The sequence below is a fragment of the Epinephelus fuscoguttatus genome, linkage group LG9, assembly GCF_011397635.1.
Source record: "Epinephelus fuscoguttatus linkage group LG9, E.fuscoguttatus.final_Chr_v1".
NCBI classification, from domain to species: domain Eukaryota; kingdom Metazoa; phylum Chordata; class Actinopteri; order Perciformes; family Serranidae; genus Epinephelus; species Epinephelus fuscoguttatus.
In genome coordinates, this window is record NC_064760.1 from 29,463,378 (window position 1) to 29,484,378 (window position 21,001).

Below are 21,001 nucleotides of genomic sequence, written 5' to 3' on the forward strand. Positions count from 1 at the left end.
ACCGAGCGGAACGGGACCAATCAATAAAACTTAAAATGCCAAGAACCTTTTATTTGATCTTTCTCTCCTAAGACTGAGCAAACGGCTGTGTCTGAGCCATACAAGATAAGCTCGTGTTTCACACAGCGAGGTGAATAAGCGGGGCTGACACATCGGACGCTAAGCTCTGTCTTTTTTATCTGAATAATGACACAGAGGTTCGTTTCCCAGACAATTTTTTTTTTTGACCAACACTCTTCTTTGTTGTGCTCTCTCGACGCAGAGGGAAGGCTGTGCGCGCTATAAAAATCCAATTGACTGAAAATAGCAGAGTGGCACTGTGTTCTCAGTGCTAGTGTGCACTGCCAAAGCAGCCACATGTTTATAACCATCACAGAACGCTTCACTAGGCAGACAGAAGATACGAGGAAGTAATGGACTCTGACCTTTCTCAAGGTGAAAATGGTGTTGTGGGCTTCTTGTCTCACCTCCCTCCAACCCCGCAAAAAACACTCACACAACACAGTTCCCCTTTGTGCAAAGAGTTTACGCTGTTCTCCTTTTTTTTTAATGCCATGTGTGCTCTACATAACAGTTAAGGCCCCAGACATTTGGAGAACAGAAAAAGGCCATTAAATCAAACAAGCATCTTCGGGTACCGCGGGGATCAGGTCCCACTCAACATCAAATATACAGCTGGCCGGGGCCACTGCTTTGTTGTCATTGATTGGGTTTGATCGTAAAGGTTCTGCTCCTAAAATGGAAAAGGTCACTTCCGACTTAACTGTGAAAAGTCTATATAGGATTTACTATATGGGATTTAGGGCCAATTTCAACATCAAATAAAGAGGAATGAGGCTTATGCTGTTAAGCTTCAAATGAAAATTGCCTCAGATTCTGTATTTGATGGCAGTTTCAGCAGCCAGACTGTCTTCTTATACCTTTTATCATTTTTTTACTTAGTGCTCCAACACAGCATATCGGGATGTGGCAATATAACACACAATAAAACCTGACATTGACGGAGTTACAAGAAGCATTGGCGCTATAAAATACCAGCTGAAAAGGTTTTCCTAAGACTCTGTTATTGTAGAGAAAATGAGAGACTGTCCGTTTTGATATGTGCACATCGCTTGATTTAATAGAAGAAAAAAAAGTCTCATTGTTCCCTCACTGTTATTTTTGTCTCCTCCTCCTGTCTGTGCTCCTCTCCTCTCTGCAGACACATGAGTTTCTTTGCATCCAAAGCGAGCCCAACCTCTGTGATCCTGGACCTGTGGGAGGCACAACATTTCCACAGCGGCAACATCAACCAGCTGGCCACGGTCATGGCTGACATTGGCAAACAAGAAGCCATGATATTCCTGGTCTCTGATGGCGAGTGCTAACCCAGAAAAGGGGGAGAGACTGGTGCAGAGGAAAAAAAAACAACAAAAAAAAAAGTACAGAACACAACAACAAAACACACAAAAACAACAATTACAGCAGCAGGAATCGAAGAGCAGAGCTGTCCCCATGTCCCTCTTCTTCACTTTAGAAGGCAGTAAAGGGTTTATGTAGGATCGAGTCCCTATATCCCATGGAACACAGTGAAAGTCTTTAAAAGACAGACCAAATGAGAGTTTGGGTGTGTGGGGAAATGTATTCATGAAGTCAATAAAGAAACTACCCTTTATTTTCCATCAAGTTTAATTAGTCCACACCCTGCTTTAAAGACAGCGTTAAATTAACTTAATGCCTTTTATAGAAATAGGCCATTTATGGCTAATAAGGAGCAATATGCAAACGTAATGCTACTACTGATAGCCAATACTGCAGATTAAAAAACTTTGATTCTGAAATATTAAATATTGAATAAAAGGGATGTGACAAAAGGTGCCAAGCATTTCAGGTTAAAGAGAACAGGCGACATATGCAATTGGCAGGTTTGTTATATGACATCATCTCAGATACTTTCATCAAGGTCATCAGGGTCTGTGAACGTCCCCTCCCGAGCCCAGCGACTCTCTGTAGGTGCGCGCCTCATATGTGTCGTTATCTGTTTCTAAAAACACACACAGACAGCTTGTAGCACATCCTGGACTCGCAGGTTTAAAATAGATTGTATGTCAGAGGCCCAAAAACCCATCTCATCTTGTTTGTGTTTTAGTTCAGCCGGTATCACTACTGTGAATGTAACATCTTGACATCTTGATTCAGCGAGACGCTTCGCAGCTTCCCTGCTTCTGAATCAATATATGTGGGGTTTGGGTGCTTTGAACTTTTTTTTTTTTTTTTTTGAGGGAGGAGTGAGTAATATCTTCACTAAAGTCATATTTCAGAAACCATTTCTATTCAAAGCTTGTGATTTTGATCCGTGCAGTTTATTTCACGTCTCGCATTACCCCCCCAGTCGTTCATCGTGGCGTTTTTCTGTTTCAAATTCCACCGCTAATGAAGGAGCCATAGGGCCGAAAGGCGTTCCAGCTGCATATATGTGAACACTGAATGTCGTCAAAACTCATTTCTGAAATGACATTTTCCCCCTGATTACATTAATTCTGTAGCAGAACATAAAAATATAGCCAAAAGGGTTATTATCCTGCATGAATAATGCAGAACGGTCTCCCCGCAGAAAAAAAAATCTGACAACAAATTCTTCAAAATCTTCACCAGATTACTCACGACGAAAGGGTCGTTGTGCAGCTTTGTTTTTATAATTCATAAAGCAATGTTGGTGGGAATTCTATATGTGCTGTGTGGCAAACAGTATTTCCACATCAAAGAAACGCCTGTCTCTCAGAGAAAGTTAAGAGCTGCTTATTCATAATGTCACGCCTCTGCTCACAAAAGATGCTTTGAAAGGATTTTTTTTCCTTTTAGTTATTTCCAGCCAGGATGGACAAAAATGATCCAGCAGAGTCATGCAACAAACTGCAGATTTGCTTTGTTATATTATGCCACTTTGCATTAATTTACACAGTTCTTCTTCTTATTTTTTTATTAATGGATGTGTCAGGTCTGGCAACACAGAAACACAGAGTATCTTTAAAGTCCACTGTTTCAGTAATTATGCTTTGAAAAAGGTGTGAGCAATCCCAGATTAGCCATAGTTCTCTCTCCGTCTGCCTCAGGGTTGCATGTGAAGTTGTCTGTTAAAGTTCTAAAGAGAGCCCTTTTCATTAAGTCCCTTCTTATTCAAACAGCTAGCACAGCCCATCCTACCAGCTCCTGTGGCTTCAACCTTTAACACTAACTGGAGCCTCTTTTATGATTGTCAGATATTTGGAATGTACATTTATGTTTCCTTGTAGTGGGGGAAAAAGTACGTCTCCTTTTTTAAGAAGTTACTTTGTTTTTTCGTGCGGCATCTCGGCACCTGTTAGCTCTTTTTCATCCTGATACTAAACACGCCTCCTCTTGACCGACAAGTTTTTACAAGCCCCTGTACGATTTGATGCAGAGATGCCATAAAATAAAAATTTACCTTTTTTATTACCTTTTAAAAAAAACAACCTGGGATCAAGCCCCCTTTCAGACAAAATGGCGATTATCACCTTAATCGAGTCTTTTCATGTTGAAATGGATCATCGTCACATGTAATATGTAAATACTTTTTCTATACCAGCCGTGTGCTGTCACTTTGCATACTGTATATCAGCAGAATTGGTAACCAAAGTTTTATGAGTATCAGCTGAGGCCACTACATCCTCATATTGTATCCACTGAATATTGTTTCAGCATTGTTTTTACTTGCAGCTAGTATAGAATAAGTCAGAGTTGCTGTCTCTTCTAAACTGCGGGGCTTAAAAAGTCCGAATCGTTTCTTTCTCTCATTTCTTCGCTTTTGTCTTTGAGGCAAGTTGAAGCTGTTTGTTCGAGCAGTAATATGTGTCAGTTCATCACTTTGTAAAGAAATGTAAATTATATTTTAATATAAAGCCAAAAAAAAAGACACTTAACTGGCGCAGCATTTGTCAAGTCTAAACCGTGACGTGTTTGCCTATATACTGTTCTTTGGCGATCTAGCAGTGAAGACTTTTTGCAGTGTTAAGGGTCTAGAGACTGTTTTACAGGAAGTTTCTATACATATTTTGTTCGTCCTTACTCTGCATATGTCTACCTGATTATTTCTCTAACTGTAAGCATTTAAATACAAGGTGGAAATAGTCACTAATGCTTAGTGAATCACTACACTGGGACTGTGCGGAGGCTAATTGGAGAAGGAGGACATCAGTTCTTGGACACTGACAAGCCAGTGTTGACACAGCACGTTTAGATGAGCCATGGCAGTTGTACAGTCAGACTGTGTGTGTGTGAAATTTTATCACCCCCGTCATTGTCTTGGATGTGTTGTCTAAGCACATTTCAGTAATGTAATTCACCAGCCGCCAGGATGCTCAGCATCTATCTTCACATCTAACTTGTCCAACAAATCTGCAATTACTGCGTGTGTGATGAATACAGTTCCCTTCATGACGAAGTCCGGGCCTGATAGTTGTGTGCGACTCGTGTCGGTAACACACATGCGCTTCGTTCAAGGGTTTATATGTTTATCCCTGAGTTATGGGGGAAAATTGTTACATCTCACAACTGTACTTTTTATGTCACTCATTACTATTCAGTGTCAAGGACGTGTGTGTGTGTGTGTGTGTGTGTGTGTGTGTGTGTGTGTGAGAGAGAGAGAGTTAGACTGGGTGTGTGCGTAACACCCTGTCACTCTGACTGAATGGTTTTCTTTTGAACCAAGAACAATAGACTTCTGTACTTGTGAATGGTTTTTCTATTTAGTTCCTTGATTCAATGTTCCTTGCCTTTCTGCAAGTCAAAAATGCTGTATTTATTACATGCCACAGCGCTTATGCAATTGTATAATCCTTTTATTGTTTGTTTGTTTTTTTCTTCTGTTTGTTTTTTTAACCTTTTGTGTTCCTTATCGTCAATGTAAATTGTTGTCAAAACTTTTGTGGCAATGGAAAAACTTCTGCTAAAGGAGATTTTCTGTACTTTTTGGACAATGATATGGATTTGTGGGTAGAATTTTGGAAATTCGTTTCTAAGTGCTTTCAAGTATTTACTTGGCCTTATGTATATATATCTATCTATGACATTTCAGAAAGGTATGTATAGTAATTCAACCTGAAATTGTTGTAAATAAATTATATATTGTTAAATCAAGGACTGGATCTTTCACTTGAAACATTAAGTGGTGTTGTTAAGGGTTTGATTTTAAGGGACCATACAGGTGCTACTAAATGTTAATAGGTCACTGGTTTGTTTTATATTGTCAGGCTTCAAAGATTCGCTATCACTTGGACTATAAAATGTTTAGTTTAAGGGAATACTTTGACATTTTGGAAAACACTTAATCACTTTTTTGGTTAGAGTTTGATCACAATGTTGCATTAAGTGATAAGTATTTATTTAATTTGGTTAACATTTGGAGTAAAAAAAAAAAAAAAATTGAGATGACAGTTTCCAAATGGTAGTATTGTTAGCGCCTCTGTCGCAAAGACAGCAGCATTGCTTTCCACTTTCCTCAGAGCCTAGTAACTGCTAACAACAAAGGACACACTGCCTTTTGTTTTCTATATTTGCATTGGTTGTTCCCCATTTCTGCTACTGGAGACAGTAGCTGCAAAGAACTTGCACGGATACTCTGGTCACCGGGGTTAGCTACCAGGGAAAACAAAAGTGCTATCCCCTTCCTGTTTTGGTTGTGCAATGGGATGGGATGTAGCTTTGCAGAGATAATCTAAAGAAAGAAACGTTAGCCCAAATCTGACTCATGATATTTCATTTCGTCTTAAAATGATATCAGCACCCAACTCATCTGTCCTTTTCCAGATTTCTTTATCTGGCTGACATTGGTGATCTGACATTAAGGCAACTTCTCTTGATGTAGGTTAGCTAGCATTTTGCTAAAATTTGCAAACTTAAATGGAAACTTTGGTGCTTCTGAACCTGAACACTATTTCCCCACATTTTGTCATTACTAAATGACCAATGGAGACAACAATTTTAAAATCATTCCACTACTGAGAGTGTTGCAGCAACATCAGAAAAACAGGCTGCAGTATAACCCCTGCCGGCAATCGTGCACTCACTTTTCGGTCTTTATAGCACATTGTTTTTGTGACCGACAGGCTCAGATGGTCATTTTAAGTGTCTGACAACATTATGTGTAACCAAGTCTTCACCCAAGGAGAAGTCTCATTCTCAAATCTTGCATTCAGCCATGAAACAAAGTACTTTAGACAACACTAAGCCACGCTGTCCGTACTCCAACAACAACCAGCACTTCCTGGTACTCCTCTCTCCAACTCTCACTTATGTTTCCACCATTGTTTTCCTGCAAGAAGTCACCTCTTGCGAGATTTCAGAAAGAGCCTTCTTTCTGAGGGAGACTTCATTACAATGATAAACAGACCAGCGAAAGGTAAGGAACTTTGCATTACTCTGTAGGGTCTTTTCTGTAATGTTGTCAGTCACTTCAAATAACAATCTGAACCTGTCAGAGGCAAAAACAAGCACTTCAAATGGACTTTGAAACTGATTGACTTAAATTGACAATGCACAATTGCTGCAAAGGATTAGATTGCAGTCTCTGTTACCAGGGGATCTGACAGCTACCAAGCTTACTCAAATGTTATTAGAGCAAAAGAAAAAGGGCCGGCTTTAGGAAGGGTCAATTGCAAAGTCAGACCAAGGCTTATAGGGAACCAATCTAAATCTGAAGTTTTGCTCCAGGTGGTATTTTGTTTCTGCTCGACTGTTTCCAACCTGCCAGTCGGGTCACAAACTCTCATTTTACAGCTAAACAGCCCACTAAAATATCTTTCAGACCGCATATATGGTGAGAAATAAGCAATGCAGCTACAGAATCTTGATTCATATTTGATCAGCGTTGTCTAGTTTTTTTTTTTCAGAGATTATCAGTCTCATTTAGTGCTTTGTGAATATGGTGAGTTTTCGCAATATGATGTATCAAATTATTTTTTTATAAAAAGTTACCAAATAACAGCTTTAAAGCAAAAAATGTGTCTATGTCCACTTTAATGACTGGCTATTATAAAATTATTAACATCCACATGGAGAACATTGTACGATTCACTTAGGTCTGTTACAGCAGCAAAGCTGTTTAAGTTATGTTAAAAAAACAAACACTTATTGTACTCACAAAAAACAGAGCAAAAACATTAGAAAGTCCATTGTCCTCTTCTTGGGGAGCAGGTGTTGGTGAAGGCAAAGACAGCCAAAACCTCAGCCAGTACAAACTCTTACAGATGGGTTCACCTCAAAAGAACACTTCAGCCCAGTGTTTTGCCCCAGCGCTTGGCATTACTGAATTATTTTATTTGAAACGTCCAACAGCTATAAAAACAACACTTACAGGCCCATTCTGAAGCAATATAAATACATATTCAACCATGACATGAAAGTACTCTAAGGAAATATCACAATATCATTGTAACATGAGGGACAAAATCATCTGAGGTTTCTTTTCTTACATTACAATGTCCAATAAATGCTGATAATCTCAAAAGACTTATCTCCTTATCTTAGGAGTGAAACATTTAAAAACAAGAATAGCATTTCCTTTCTGTCACCCACATTGGATTATTAAAATTGGATCGACTGAGGATTGTTAAATGACTCAAAATTACAGTTATTAACTGCTTCTCACGTTGGCTCTGGCAAATCAGAGCTCATACTGCAGTTAGTGCTTCTGCGGAGAGGTGAAGGGGTCCAGTCAAGCAGAAATGGGACACCCCCCTTTATGCTTGACTGGACCCCATTACGTTAATAGGCACTGCAGTAAGAGTCAGTGAGTGGGCCAGGGTCCTGAATTGGGCCACCACTTCCCAACACTTAGTACAGCAGCAGTGGCAGATCATTACTGCAATATGTGAGATTATTAAAGGCTAAATGACTCCTTCAACTTGGAAGATACTGACTTGATCTCACTTCAGACTGAACAAGGCTGAGATTAGTAGAGTCGTGAGAATTCGTCACTTACTGCTACAATTAAATCTAGATGAACTGCAGCTGCACTTTTTAATGTCTTATCTAAAAAAAATTACTTGAGAGTCAAAAAGTTAGTGATGACATGAAACAATTCCTTGACTACTTCCAGTTATACAACACAGCATTTGGTATTACAGGCAGTAACATGTGAACCGTCCTTTTCGCACAGGAAACTAACAGTACGTGAAGCTAACATTAAAGGGACAGTTCACTCCAAAATCAAAAGTACATGTTTTTCCTTTTGTCTGCAGTGCTATCAGTCTAGATTATTTTGAGGTGAGTTGCAGAGTGTTGGAGATATCGGTTGTCTGCTGACTTCCCTCTTGAATGTAAGGGAACTAGATGGCCAAAAAATACATTTGAAAACCTCAACAGCAATGTCTCTTTTCAGAAACCATGACCTGGTTACTCAAGACCTTGTTAAGTTCAGTTTCATGTAGGAACTATTTTCTTTCTACCAAACTACGCCCGCCAACTGTATCACCATGCAGAAGGAAGCATGCATCCACTGCTAGCTCACCTGGCAACACTGAGCTAACTTATGTTAGAGCTGAGCCGAGGATCTGTGTACATCTTGCGCTTTTACAAGCATAAGCCTCCATAAGCGCTTCTTTCTGCACAATGATTCGGATGGTGGTTGTAGTCTAGTGGAAAGGAAATAGTTCTGACATGAAACTGCTCACAACAAGGTCTGTGGATTGTCTTGAGTAACTGGGTCATGATCTCTAGAAAGAGACATTGGGGTTGAGTTTTCAAATGTTTTTTTTTTTCTGTTGCTTTGAGCACCACAAGCCGAGTGCCGTCTAGTTCCATTATATCTGAGAGAGAGCAGACATCTCTATGGCTGATATCGCAAACACTCAGCAACTCACACCAAAACAATCCAGACTGATAAACAGCTCTATAAGTAACGGAAAAAATATGTATTTTTGATTTGGGGTTGAATTGTCTCTCTGAGCCTCAAATGTAGAAACAAAGGATAGAAAAAAAGAAAAACGGAGTGTAACTAGGTGTGTGGTTGGTGAAGAGAAGAGATGTAGAGTGTGTACGAGTGTGCCGGAGGGCGGAGTGGGGTAAAGAGGAGGGAGAGAGAGAAGTGTTGCTTCCTCTGAAGATGAAGCTTGCTCTCTCACACTGGAGCAAAGGCATGGCCTTTGCACAGGGGCTTATCCTTCTTCGAGTAGAACGTCTTCCCCTCCAGGTTGATTTGGCAGAGCTTTAAAGATGAAAGGAGACAGACAGACAGAGAGAGACAGATTGAGAAACCAGGGCAGACTTGATATCACAGCCCAACATTGCCAATGTGAATTTACACTGTTTCCTACTGACCACAGCGGGCGCAGAGTATTTACTCAACTGCATTCACGTTCAGTTTTCTTTACAGAATGACAGAGAGATGGAGAGAAGAGATAGACTGCAGGTGACAGGGTGAAAGAGAGAGACGAAGAGGAAAGCTCGAGGTCCAGAGATGGAGGTGGATTTTTTTTTCCAGGTGGCATTGTGCTGGGACAGCCAGAAGAGATGGGGCAAAGAGAGCCCCACAGGGAGCCATATCAATCAAAATGACTTACAGCACAGACGAAGCACGTATCGTGCCAGCTGTAGCCCAAGGCCTCCAGAAAGCGATCCCCGGCATCAATCTTAAAGTCACAGCCATGGCATTTGGTGCCAAACATCTTCTCATAGTCTAGAAGAGAGAAAATGTGAGAGGAGGAGAGGTGGTGAGCGGCGGAGATATGCTAGACAGCCGTCAGAATAAAAAAAAATAAAACAAATTCAAAAGAGCTTTTATCGTCCTCCGGATCAGGTCAAGCATCCGCCATGGCCTCCACAATCACCATATGTAAACATCACTTAACCTTTATAGGATGTTGTTGAGCAGAGTGTGAAATAGGTTTCCACCTCTTTCATCTTTTAAAAGAACTGGAGGCTTTTACTCTTGTAGAGAACTAATATCCCACCACACACACACACATTTGAGGACGGGAATGGCGGCAATAGAGATGGATGAAGCTGTTTCGAAGCCAAACGTTGGCGCCTCTCCTCATTGGGCACCTGATACTTTGCTGTTTATGTTATTTTGTCCACCCTGTGTACCTCAGTGCCTTTCCAGAGTGTAAGGGAGGGATTAGGATGAGGGGAAATTGCTCCAGATACTTAACTGGATTTGCCAGTCTCTTTCATCACAAGGACTCTGGGGAAAGTGTCAGGTTATAATGCTGCTTCTCAAGAGTGAGTGGGTGAGAGCTGCCGCACAATCCCTGAAAGATGCTGAGGCAGCAGAATGTTTATCAGAGCTAAAGGCATTATTCAGAGCATGAGTACTCAGGTTCTGGCTTCGCCTCTGATAGAGCAGCGATCCACGTCAGAGCCTCAGTAGTGAGCGAGAAGCACGCCACCCTGCTAAATCATTTACAGCATAATAGAAGAGCACACACCATTCATAAAATCCAATAGAGAAATGTATGAAGTAAACTGGAGCTAAATAGATTATAGCAGATGAAAACATCACACTTTATGATTGACTGTGGTACGCGCCAAAAAGATTCATGATGTCGGCCCACGCCAAACCCCACAGCAATAATACAACAACGCAATGTTTTACAAATAGCTTTATGAAATAAAATATAAAATGGCTCAAGCAAAACAGGAGAAGGAACACCCTGCAGTGAGCTATTTTTTTTTGTCTTTTTCAAAAGAACTTTATCACAAAATGCACTCGGTGAGACCTGTGAATCACCCAGTGGCTGCTTCTCTGTTTTCCTACCCCAGCTTTTGTTGTGTACCTTGAACTACACTGTACGTCGCTACGACATCCATTTAAAGTAAAAAGGATGAAACATTTTTCATCAAATAAGCTCGATCACAAACTTAATGCTGCGTGGCGGGGTGTCAGTTCTCCCTCTGTTCATTCGTGTACTCCTAAGACAGATTTACGATAAATATGTAAGGCTTGATCCATGTGTTAACTTACAGGGGGTCTTACATGGGTGGAGATGTTCTCAGTTGGCAGTGAAACCAATCAATCTGCACACTGGGGACTTTGAGGTTCCTTTTTTTTTTCACTTTTGCCAGTGTTTCATATTTTCTGCCCTTTGAAAACCGCCAGCCTTTTATTCAGGTTTGCATTTTCTATTAAAGCTGCGGTTTGTTCAGCCATGGTGGCGAGTGCTGCAAGTTTTTTCTTAAATTCTTCTCTTAGAAACCACATCAATATGATGTTTCCCTTTGTTTCCAGCGGAGGATTTTTCACCATGGAGATTCCTTCATCTCTTTTATGAAGCCTCAAGGATGTGTGACAGGGAACGTTGTATTATTATGAAAGAGAGGAAGGACATTCAAACTAACATTCAGTGAGGTTATTGTTTGTTTTAAAGACATACTAAGTAGTATTTTCCTTTAAAAAAAACAGTTTACAGACTCATACAATAGTAATCCCTCTCAATTATTATTTATGATACAATAAAAGTATGTGGCTGTGTTTTTATTTGTAGAGACTCTGCCCTCTGCCTGTGTTTTAGTTATGGGCATGTACCCCCCCACAGCACTCAGGTGAGGTTGGGGCTTTATAGAAAGGTAGCAACCAGCTGCCAGACTGTAAGCCATAATTACTGTCGCAGCAGCCTGATGTTTTTACATTATTATTAATACTTACAGGTATTGTTTTCCACCAGATACATGTGATGGGAGCACTTCACAGTTTGCTGTTGAGTACAGCTGAAAAGGACAATTTAAATGGACTGATTATAAGCATCAGATTACACGAGTACGGGAGGGGCTGGAGCCAATCACGGCTGACAGGCGGTGTACACCCTGGACAGGTCGCCAGACACAGAGACAGACAACCATTCACACTCACATTCACACCTACGGGCAATTTAGAGTCACCAATTAACCTGCATGTATTTGGACTGTGGGAGAAGGTTGGAACACGTGGAGAAAAACCACGCTGACACAGGGAGAACATGCAAACTCTGCACAGAAGGGCCCCAGCTAGCCAGTGAGTTCGAACCTGGAACCCTAATGCTGTAAGCCAGACTAACTACTGTGCCACCATGACGCCCATAATGTATTTATCAAGTTAATTTAGAAGCACATCTTTCCCCATGCTTTACACACGAACTGTATAAAAGAAATGGACAAAAAGTGAAGTCGATGCTTAAGTGCTTCAAACCTGCAGTCTTTCTAATGGCCAGCAGGGGGCGGCTCCACTGGCTGCAAAATGAAGTCTGATTGTGTATAAGTCAACGAGACTTGATTTATGACCTCGGTAAACACTTTCCTATTAGGTTTATGGTCTCGATTGCTAGTTTTAAGTCTTCTTCAATACAGCATGATGTTCATTGTGTAAATTATGGTCCTATTATTAGTAAAATGGACAGTAAGGCAGGGTATGCTTCAGGGCATGGCTACGTTGTGACTGATGACCTGTCAATCAGGATAGAGATGTAGCAATGTAGAGTCTTCTCCCAAGCTCCACCCTCTTGTCTAAATATGCTCACTTCTGGTTCCAAAAAAACCAAGATGGGAACAGCCAAAATGCCAAACAACGCTTTAAAACATAAGTCCGATAACCAATGGGTGATGTCCAGAGAGTATTGCTGGTATCATTGACACAAAACAGCAGAACTGGATATAAATAATCTGTGTCTTTAATACATTTAAGTGTGTAACCATCTTGTCCTAGAATTTCCGGAAAGAGATATTCACTTCTTTAAAGACCATTTTATATCATTTTTTGTACCTATTTTCAATTGTTATACAAGAAAAGGCCAAAGAACGGTCAGGTTAGGGAGCAAGAGTTCAGTCTCTCACCTTTCTCACAGTAGGGTTCGCCTTCCTCCATGTAGAAGGCTTGATTCCTGATGGGAGTCTTGCACGCTGCACACTTGAAACACTCGACATGGTAGGTCATCTTCAGGGCGTGCATGATTTCCTGATGAAAGGAGACAAGGTTGTTCATTTTTTATTTTCAGCTCAGCTGGTGTTGCTGGAGTACAGTGGAGGAGACATCCATATATTCTCGTACAAAGAAAAAGAAAAAACCTTTCATGTTTTTGGGTTTGTGTTTTGATTTTGTTCAACACAGCACTGCGGTTCTCACCCCTGTGATCTTCTTTTTGCACTTGGCACAGTTCGGAGCGTATCGGTTATCGTGGCACTTGGTACAGTAGACAGACCCTCTCTCCTCGAAGAAGCCCCCCTCATCCAGGACCGCCTTGCACTGTGAACAAGTAAACTCCTCTGGGTGCCAAGAACGCCCCAGCGCTACCAGGTACCGACCTCTGGAAAACACACACACATTAACAGCACATCAGAGGCATTGAAATCTGCTGAATCACTTTCCAGATTAACAGGGGAAACAAGGACAGCTCAGTTGGAAATGTCAGCACATGAATAACAACACACAGGAAAAGCACACTGGTCCCTCTTTGTGAAACACCAACAAAAACTAGAGACGTGTTTTTTAGCTCTACTCAGAACTTTGCACCTTCATTTGTTGAGAAACATTTCTTCTGTTTTCTTGAAATAGTGACCAGAATAAGAACTAAGGTTTCCCTGTTATCTGTGAAATGTGTGAAATGAGATTTAAATTATTTCAAAGTCAGCATAATGCTTGTCTCCAGTGATAACACCATGTCTCCAAACTGTGTTAATTATGCTGACTGACTAAATTTGCTGCAGACATACAGTCTGTCATTGCGTACCTCAACTGCGTTAAGTGATGTGTCACTTCTCTAACAGGACTTTGAAAGGAGCAAACATTCAGAGTATTAACTGGTAAAATTAATCTAACTGTCACTGCAGACGTGGCGGTGCGGTCTCACCTTATGATTTTGTTGCATGCACCGCATACCGGGGTCCTCCCGCTGTCTTCGGGTGCCTGCTGCGCTGCCTGCAGGATGGAGCTGCGGTTCTCCATTGGCGTCGGCTGGACCGGCTGCTGGTGCTGGGTCACGACAGTGCTGGTCTTGTCAGGGCGGAAGCGGTCGGCGAAAGTGGGGTCAGTGACCCACGGTGGTCGACAGGAAGGACCTGAACGGCCTGCTGCTGCAGCTGCAGTCTTGGAGCCTGAACCAGAAAAAAAAAACCAGGAGATTTGTTTTTGGAAATGCAGCACTTAGAAAAACTTGGCTGTGACTTTGAATAATTTCACAATGGGAGGGAGCCACTTTCTCTATAATGTGCGTGCTCCCTTCAGATGTATGTTGTGACAGGTTTGCATGTCGTGTTGTTGCTGCTGATGCTCATGTACTGACACTTAATAAGAATCTATTAGCACAACCTCTACTGGATGCTGCTGGGGTTCTTTATACGCATCAGCAGGAGCAGAAACTCACCATCTGGTTTATCTGCTGCCTGGGCCTTGGCAGGTGAGGGAGTTGGCTCAAGGCTGTGGGGAGAAAATGACTAATTAGAAGAGGCACACACACACATACACACACCTCAGTAACCATGGTTACTACTCAACGAACGTCATGTTTGGAATCAGCAGCCATGGCTGTCACCGTAGTGTTGTGCCACAGATTACTTTCTGTGTGAACGATCATAAGCATCCTCATCATTAATATTAATCAGCATCAACAAGATTAGCATGGGTTCCTAACCTGTTGTGGCAAGACGAGCTGGTTGAGCAGATCCAGGTGGATGTTAAAAGAAAAACACTGTAACAGAACTGGAATTGATTTGCAGGCCGTTTCACATGATAACACAGGTCGTTATGACACAAAATCAATCACCTAATTCAACTGATCGATGCTGAACAACAGATATCGTGGTGTGCATCCCGTAAAGACATTATAGCTCTGCATCGAGATGGTTCAAGAGCCGCTACTCTAATGAGAGCAATCAGACACCTGAACGTCTCAGATTGATTGACATCACTCACAGGCAAAAGTTAAAGAACGAGAAACTCAAGATGCGTTGTGCTGTCAGATTTGGATGCAGACGAGTTTCGCTTCAAGCCTGCATGTGCAGAAGTGTTGAAATAAAGAGTTGTTTCTACATTTCAAAGTTCTGTTACCCGCAGCAAGCGTCACTATATTCAGAAAATCTTCAAACCATGACTGAGAAGGAAAAACAACTTCTGAGCCAAGACAGTGAGCTCTGGAGACGTCTTATCTTGGGAAAAAATATAACACCGCCTTAGGCATCCATCATGTTTACATCATCAACTGTGCCATCTACAATACACTAATGAAAGATGATGAAATCGTTTCTCATTTGCAAAGTAAAAGAAAATGTGAAATGAATTACCCTGCGACAGCCTTGTACTATAGCATCGCCTGTATCAGGTTAAGTCTGCCTATCAATTATACTCCTTGTGTAGCCAAACAACTAAACAGAAGAAGTTACAGAGGCAGGAGAAGTTAAAGATTTACAGCTGGGAGCCATCTAGCAAGGGGGAGAATAAAAACAGTCTGCTATTTTCCAGCAGAATACTCTGAATAATAAAAGGACATTAAATCCCTTTGCAATAGCAGGGAGATGGCTTGCAGGGCTGGTGACAGAGAGGAAGTTAAATCTTTCTAAATTAAGGAAGGTAAGACCCCCTTCTTACCAGGAGATTTTTGAAAAGAAACTACAGCACAACAGAGTCAAAGTAGAGAGGAGGCTGGCTGAGAAGGATCACTGGCGGCTGGGTCAAGCAAAGGACAGGACAATCCTGTTCCAGCCTGTTTGACACACAGACCCTGGGTCAGCTGCCCTTCGCCCCACACACTGGCAAGCCTGCCATCAGGGACCCCACCGAACAACTCGCAAAACACATCCTGGGCTACACAGCAGCCCCAGCTACACTCCCTTGTCGTGCTGCCCTACATGACAACAGGCCAGTGGATCTGACTCCTCAAACACCTTTGAGATGTTTGTTTGGCTGCATCTCACTCTGGTGAAGGTTGCAGGTGCAAATTGGAGAACATCCTCTACAGCTGCTTATTCCCACCTGGTGCGGCCTGGATCATGTTTCCTTGACATTTTCGCCGGTTTCAACATCCTCCTCCCCCGCCTGCTCAGTGAGATGCAGGGGCAAAATTCCTGCATCAAAGGCCGCGCAGACAGGAGGGTTTGTTTTTTCCTTCTACAGAGTTTTGGACATGCTGCAGAGCAGCACCCCAGTATTCCCATGGAACATTTCCTTGACATTTCCTGTTCACTCTTTACACCTCTGGTTTTAGATTCACCTGGGGTTTTTTTTGGCTTCCTCTCCCGTGGGATGCATCGACCTGAGCAATGAGGAAAGTAGGAGTTTGTTGGCAGCTCAACATCCGGCTGAGAAAGGAGCAGGTTTTGATTTTAGATGGAGCAAGAAGCCACTGACATCTGTCACCCACCACAGTGTGGAGGTAAAAATGATGCAGCTCTGCAAGAACTCGAATGTGACAACTGACAAAATGTGAAACAAGGGTGGCACACGTCTGAGAGGGCAGAGAGAGGCAAAGCTTTTCTACAGGCTGCTTTTTATGTTTCTGTCATCTCTAGCTCTTCATTTTTTACAAAGCATACAATGTCAAGAAAATGATTTTGCAGTTAATACAATAAGAGACGACACTGCAGGTGAAGAGAGATTTTTCTATCACAAGTTTTCAGAAATTTTACATTTAAATATGCAAATGATGCATTATCTAATTAAGTATGTGCCTTTTGCATACATTTTCAGAAGAGAAATCTGAGCACTGAATAAAGCCAGTTTACGTTTCAATTTATTAACATATAAGAATCAAAGATTTTTTTTACAGGGGGTTTTGGACGATTCTTTATTAATCCATAAACCAGAAAATATTGTGAACACCCTTCAAAGAACAACATTTTTTGCCATTTTTTTAAGGAAAAAAGTCTTATGTCATCATTCATAGTCTGTATAAATCAGGCTATGAATACTATATGAACAAATCCCTCAGTAAAAACCTTCAGAATATAGATGGAAATGAAACTGCAAAGTTTAACGTATGAAAACGCTACTGATGTGGAGATTTCTGGCTCAGAGTATGACAAAATATCATTTTGAGAAAATGGCTTTTTATGAAATCTATTGTGAAATTCCATACATTCAAGACCAAAGATAAGATGCTACAGGTGAATAGGGTGAATGTGTTAATCAACAGATGTCACCATGACACTTCCCTAGTTAAATACTTCCATACATAGAATTATTTTTTTGTATTACAAGTTTTCTGAAATGTTTGTTGTTGTTTTGTTACATGTGGCATGTCTACCTATTACACACCTTGTTTCCCACTCTCCTGCTACTGTTGTCTGCTGTGATTCCTCCACATGCTTTTGTTGGCTGACTCCTCCTGACTTAACAAATTTGACATTAAGTGCATGACAAAGCCGCCTGCCTGCTGTCTTGATCCCCTTATTGGCACAGACATGATAGTTAAATGTTTGTCACTTTATATAGTCACTTTTTTATTTGGTAATACTGTCAAGAATGATTTAATTACCACTGACAAAATTATAGCTGAACCTTAATATCCATTTTCTGTGTGTGAAAACCCCCCAAAAACATTTCCCTTTTTTAATATAACCTACTCTTTTCTTCTTTAAAATAGCACAACTATCTTGTTTCCTGCTGCCATTATATTCTTTGTTTCTTTAAACTGTGCAAGGCCGAGCACTATTATTCACATGTTTTTATCACAAACCATTAGGCAGTATCGCTTCAACCCTCCCACATTTTTCTCCTGGCCACCGAAAGGACAAAGTACATTTTGTGCCTTGTCTGACAAACATGGTTTTAATAGTTTCCAGTTGTTTTCCCAAACGTTATCAGGGGTAATGCATGGTACATAACCACCAAAACATTAAGTCAAAGTCTTGAGTGCAACTTGCTATTAGATATTGCGGTAACTCTTTATTTAGATAGTCCGCCTACAGATAGTAGTATTTGTAACACTTCAAAATTTTATTAGTTGAGGTTTAACTGTTTTGCTTAGGCTGTAGATAAAGTATATGCGACAATTCATGAGGATACCTACATATTCTCTGAATAATTCAGTCGAATTTGAACCATTTACTCAACCTATGCAGCCACTTAAGTGAATACTTAAATTTCAACTAAATTATTCTGAGAATGTGTGTTGAATTCTCACATATACTGCAAAAATGAACATCTAGAGAATAAAGAAAGAGTTGAATTGTTAAATCTCAACTAATAAGCCACTGAAATGTTACAAATACTCCATAAACCATCTGTAGGCGGACTCTCCAAACAAAGTGGTGCCGGTATTTTCTCTCTGATAAAGGCCACTGCACTACTGAAGCAATTACTTGGCTGAACTCTAGCTATGATAATGTTGTTCTTTTTATGAGGTTTTAAATACTCTTGGATATTTCTTATTCAGGACTAAAGGCTGCAATTCCTCACCGTGCACCTCTGCACTGGTTTTATACCTGACTGCACAACAATTTTCTCTCCGAGGCAATAAAAGTAAACCTTGAACCCCCATCTTTGAGAAGGAACACCATTAATTCAGATCTGCATACATACAGAGGAAACCCTGGCTTCTACATAATCATCTCAGTATAATAGGTATAGACGCTGTTGTGACTCAGCAAAAGAAAGAGAAGTCAGACATCACAGATTTATCCTTTTAAGCTGGAATAGTGAATAAACAAGAAGAAAGGAAACACAGAAGAAAGGACAGGGAAGCTTGAGTTGCTTTTTTTCCAGATGTTTTATATTTTTGATGACAGCAGAAAAAAAACAAAAGTACAGATTTATCTTCCTTTTCTTTAATGGTTGGAGAAGCCTACAAGATGAGGGGATCACAAATGAAAACTCTAAAGAATGAATGGAAACAGGCAGAGAGAGTGAGATAGAGAGACAGACAGAGATCAAAGGAGGGTCTGAACTTCACATTCAAAAAGAAGAATAACGAACAGAAAGGCGCTTCCCACTGCTGAGACCCCCCTTCCCACCTTCCCACAGCTCAACTCCAAGTAAGGCAGTGTGAAATGGAAAACAGGGCCGCAGACACAGTGGTCCACAGTGTTGTCAACAATCATCAAGTCAGAGATTCAGAGGGAGATCTTACACTTAGGCTCAGTATGCAAGGTTCCACTTTAGGCTTTGTCATCTAGGCTATGTTTCTTCTATTTTTGGTTTGCTTTTCTTTTCTTTTTTTTCCTCAAAACTTCTTTTTTCACCCCATCTGTATCTGAAAGGTGAATTTGTTAACTGCCATTGGACGGTCGGCTATCTTCGTCGTCTTTGTCACGTAGTCGTTGCGGTGTGGCTATCGCTAGCAGGCTCTTGCTGGGCTCTGCATCCCATGGCGTCTAGGATGTCGCTCAGGATTTGATATTGAGGGCGCGAGCAGACCTGTCGTGGTGCCAATCCCTCAGACGGGCATAGCGGGGACTCTGAATCTCAGTGAGGAACTTTTCCCTGACCGCCAGCAACAGAGATATGAAACAGAGATAGACAGGAAGGAAATAGATTGTAGGGGAGAGAATAAATAAGAAAGGGAGCATGAGGGAGCAGAAAGTGGAGCAAAGTGCACAAAAGGTGAAAAAGTAGCAGATAGATGAAACAGGTGAACCAGCATACACAATAAGGATATGATAGGTCTGGAAGGCAAATGTTAAAGTGAAGGCATAGTTTCACATTTTGGGAGATATGCTTATTTACTTTCTTGCCAAGAGTTAGATGAGACGATTGAGTCTTATCTGTTTGTTGAATACGAAGCTACAGCCAGCAGCCAGTTGCTGATTTTAGTACAAAGACTGGAAACGGGGGAACAGCTGGCTCTATTGGAAGGTAACAAAATCCACCCACCAGCAACTCTGAAGCTCATTAATTATAGTTATAACTTGTTTATTTAACCATACAAACAAGTGTAAAAATAACACTGGTTTCAAGGTGCATAACACCCTTTACCCAACATACAGTGAGCGAGCGAACTCTGGTGGATGGAGCGAAAACTTGTCTTGATATATGACAAGCGATGTCGCAGCACAACTGTATGTAAAGACTGCATATCTTGTATATAACTTTATATCTTTACATACAGTCAATGATTTTGACCAGTGGTTTTTCAAACGAGTGACATATTGCTTTGCTGTTTGCTGACGCACAGAGCAGGTTAGGACATCTACTTTGTGAAAAACTGAAACAATAATAAGTTTGCTCGTTCACATCACGTCCACTTCGATAGAGGTGTCACACTTAGCTGGGCACAGTCACTTCCCGAAGTCTCGGCTGGTTGACTGGCAACCTCACAGTAAAGACACCAGGAAGTTAATGCACTTGGCTCAGGGTTCCAGGAATACTGGTCAGCCTTGCAGCCAATTTCCCCCAGTGGCCACTCATGGTATTACAATGAAAAATCCCCTGCAGACCAAAAAGCATTTACCCCATAGACCACCAACACCTCAAACTGCAACCAAGGTCAATTATGGCTCTTTCTATTATAAATTTTTGATCCATGGAAGTTTAATATTTGTAATACTTTCCTCAAGTGAAGAAAAGCATTTTAAAAATCCACCACATCATCCCAATGTACAGTCTTTGAGCCAAGTGGGAACTCGCAGGCAGGGTCAGCAGCAGAAATAGGCTTCTATTGCACCTATTCAGTGGCCTATATACCGCAAAGTAAACCTGGAAGCTACCAACTTTGGCATATGCGCCAGACGAGCAATTCCATTGGAATAGGTACTATCTTCTATCATCTACCAAGAAATTATTATTATAAATCTATGGCTTGGCTGAGAAATAGTCAGGTCATTGGATTTTGGTCGGTTAGCAGCTTCCTGTTTCCAGTCTATGCTAAGCTCAGCTAATGGGTGCCTGGCTTATCGGTTAGACTGCAGACATGAGGATGGTATCAATCGTCCCATTTATGTCACAGCAAGACAGCAAATAAACACATTTCCCCAGTGTTGACCTATTCCTTAGAAGAAGCAGATTAAAGTCACTTTATGCAACATTCAAAGTCCTGAGCAGAGAATTAAGTCACACTACGTTTGTGTACTGTAATCCGAGCTTCTATGTTAGAGTTGTGGTAGACGA

General features: G+C 41.1%; 2 protein-coding genes across 5 annotated transcripts in view; one reads left to right on the plus strand and one right to left on the minus strand.

The window, feature by feature from the left end:
• Window positions 1-5,132, plus strand: part of unc5a (unc-5 netrin receptor A) — a 165,045-nt gene extending 159,913 nt beyond the window's left edge. For all 4 annotated transcript variants that reach the window (XM_049586475.1, XM_049586476.1, XM_049586477.1 and 1 more), the window contains one exon: window positions 1,202-5,132. In XM_049586475.1, the coding sequence (XP_049442432.1) occupies window positions 1,202-1,367 (166 nt within the window). In that variant the 3' untranslated portion in view covers window positions 1,368-5,132. The remainder of the gene's footprint in view (window positions 1-1,201) is intronic.
• Window positions 5,133-6,997: 1,865 nt separating this feature from the next.
• Window positions 6,998-21,001, minus strand: part of pdlim7 (PDZ and LIM domain 7) — a 44,179-nt gene continuing 30,175 nt past the window's right edge. The window contains exons 9-15 of the mRNA XM_049586813.1: window positions 19,283-19,378; window positions 14,328-14,380; window positions 13,815-14,058; window positions 13,091-13,271; window positions 12,802-12,922; window positions 9,558-9,673; window positions 6,998-9,202 (exon numbers count right to left, since the gene is read on the minus strand). Coding sequence (XP_049442770.1) covers window positions 9,116-9,202; window positions 9,558-9,673; window positions 12,802-12,922; window positions 13,091-13,271; window positions 13,815-14,058; window positions 14,328-14,380; window positions 19,283-19,378 — 898 coding nt within the window. The 3' untranslated portion in view covers window positions 6,998-9,115. The remainder of the gene's footprint in view (window positions 9,203-9,557; window positions 9,674-12,801; window positions 12,923-13,090; window positions 13,272-13,814; window positions 14,059-14,327; window positions 14,381-19,282; window positions 19,379-21,001) is intronic.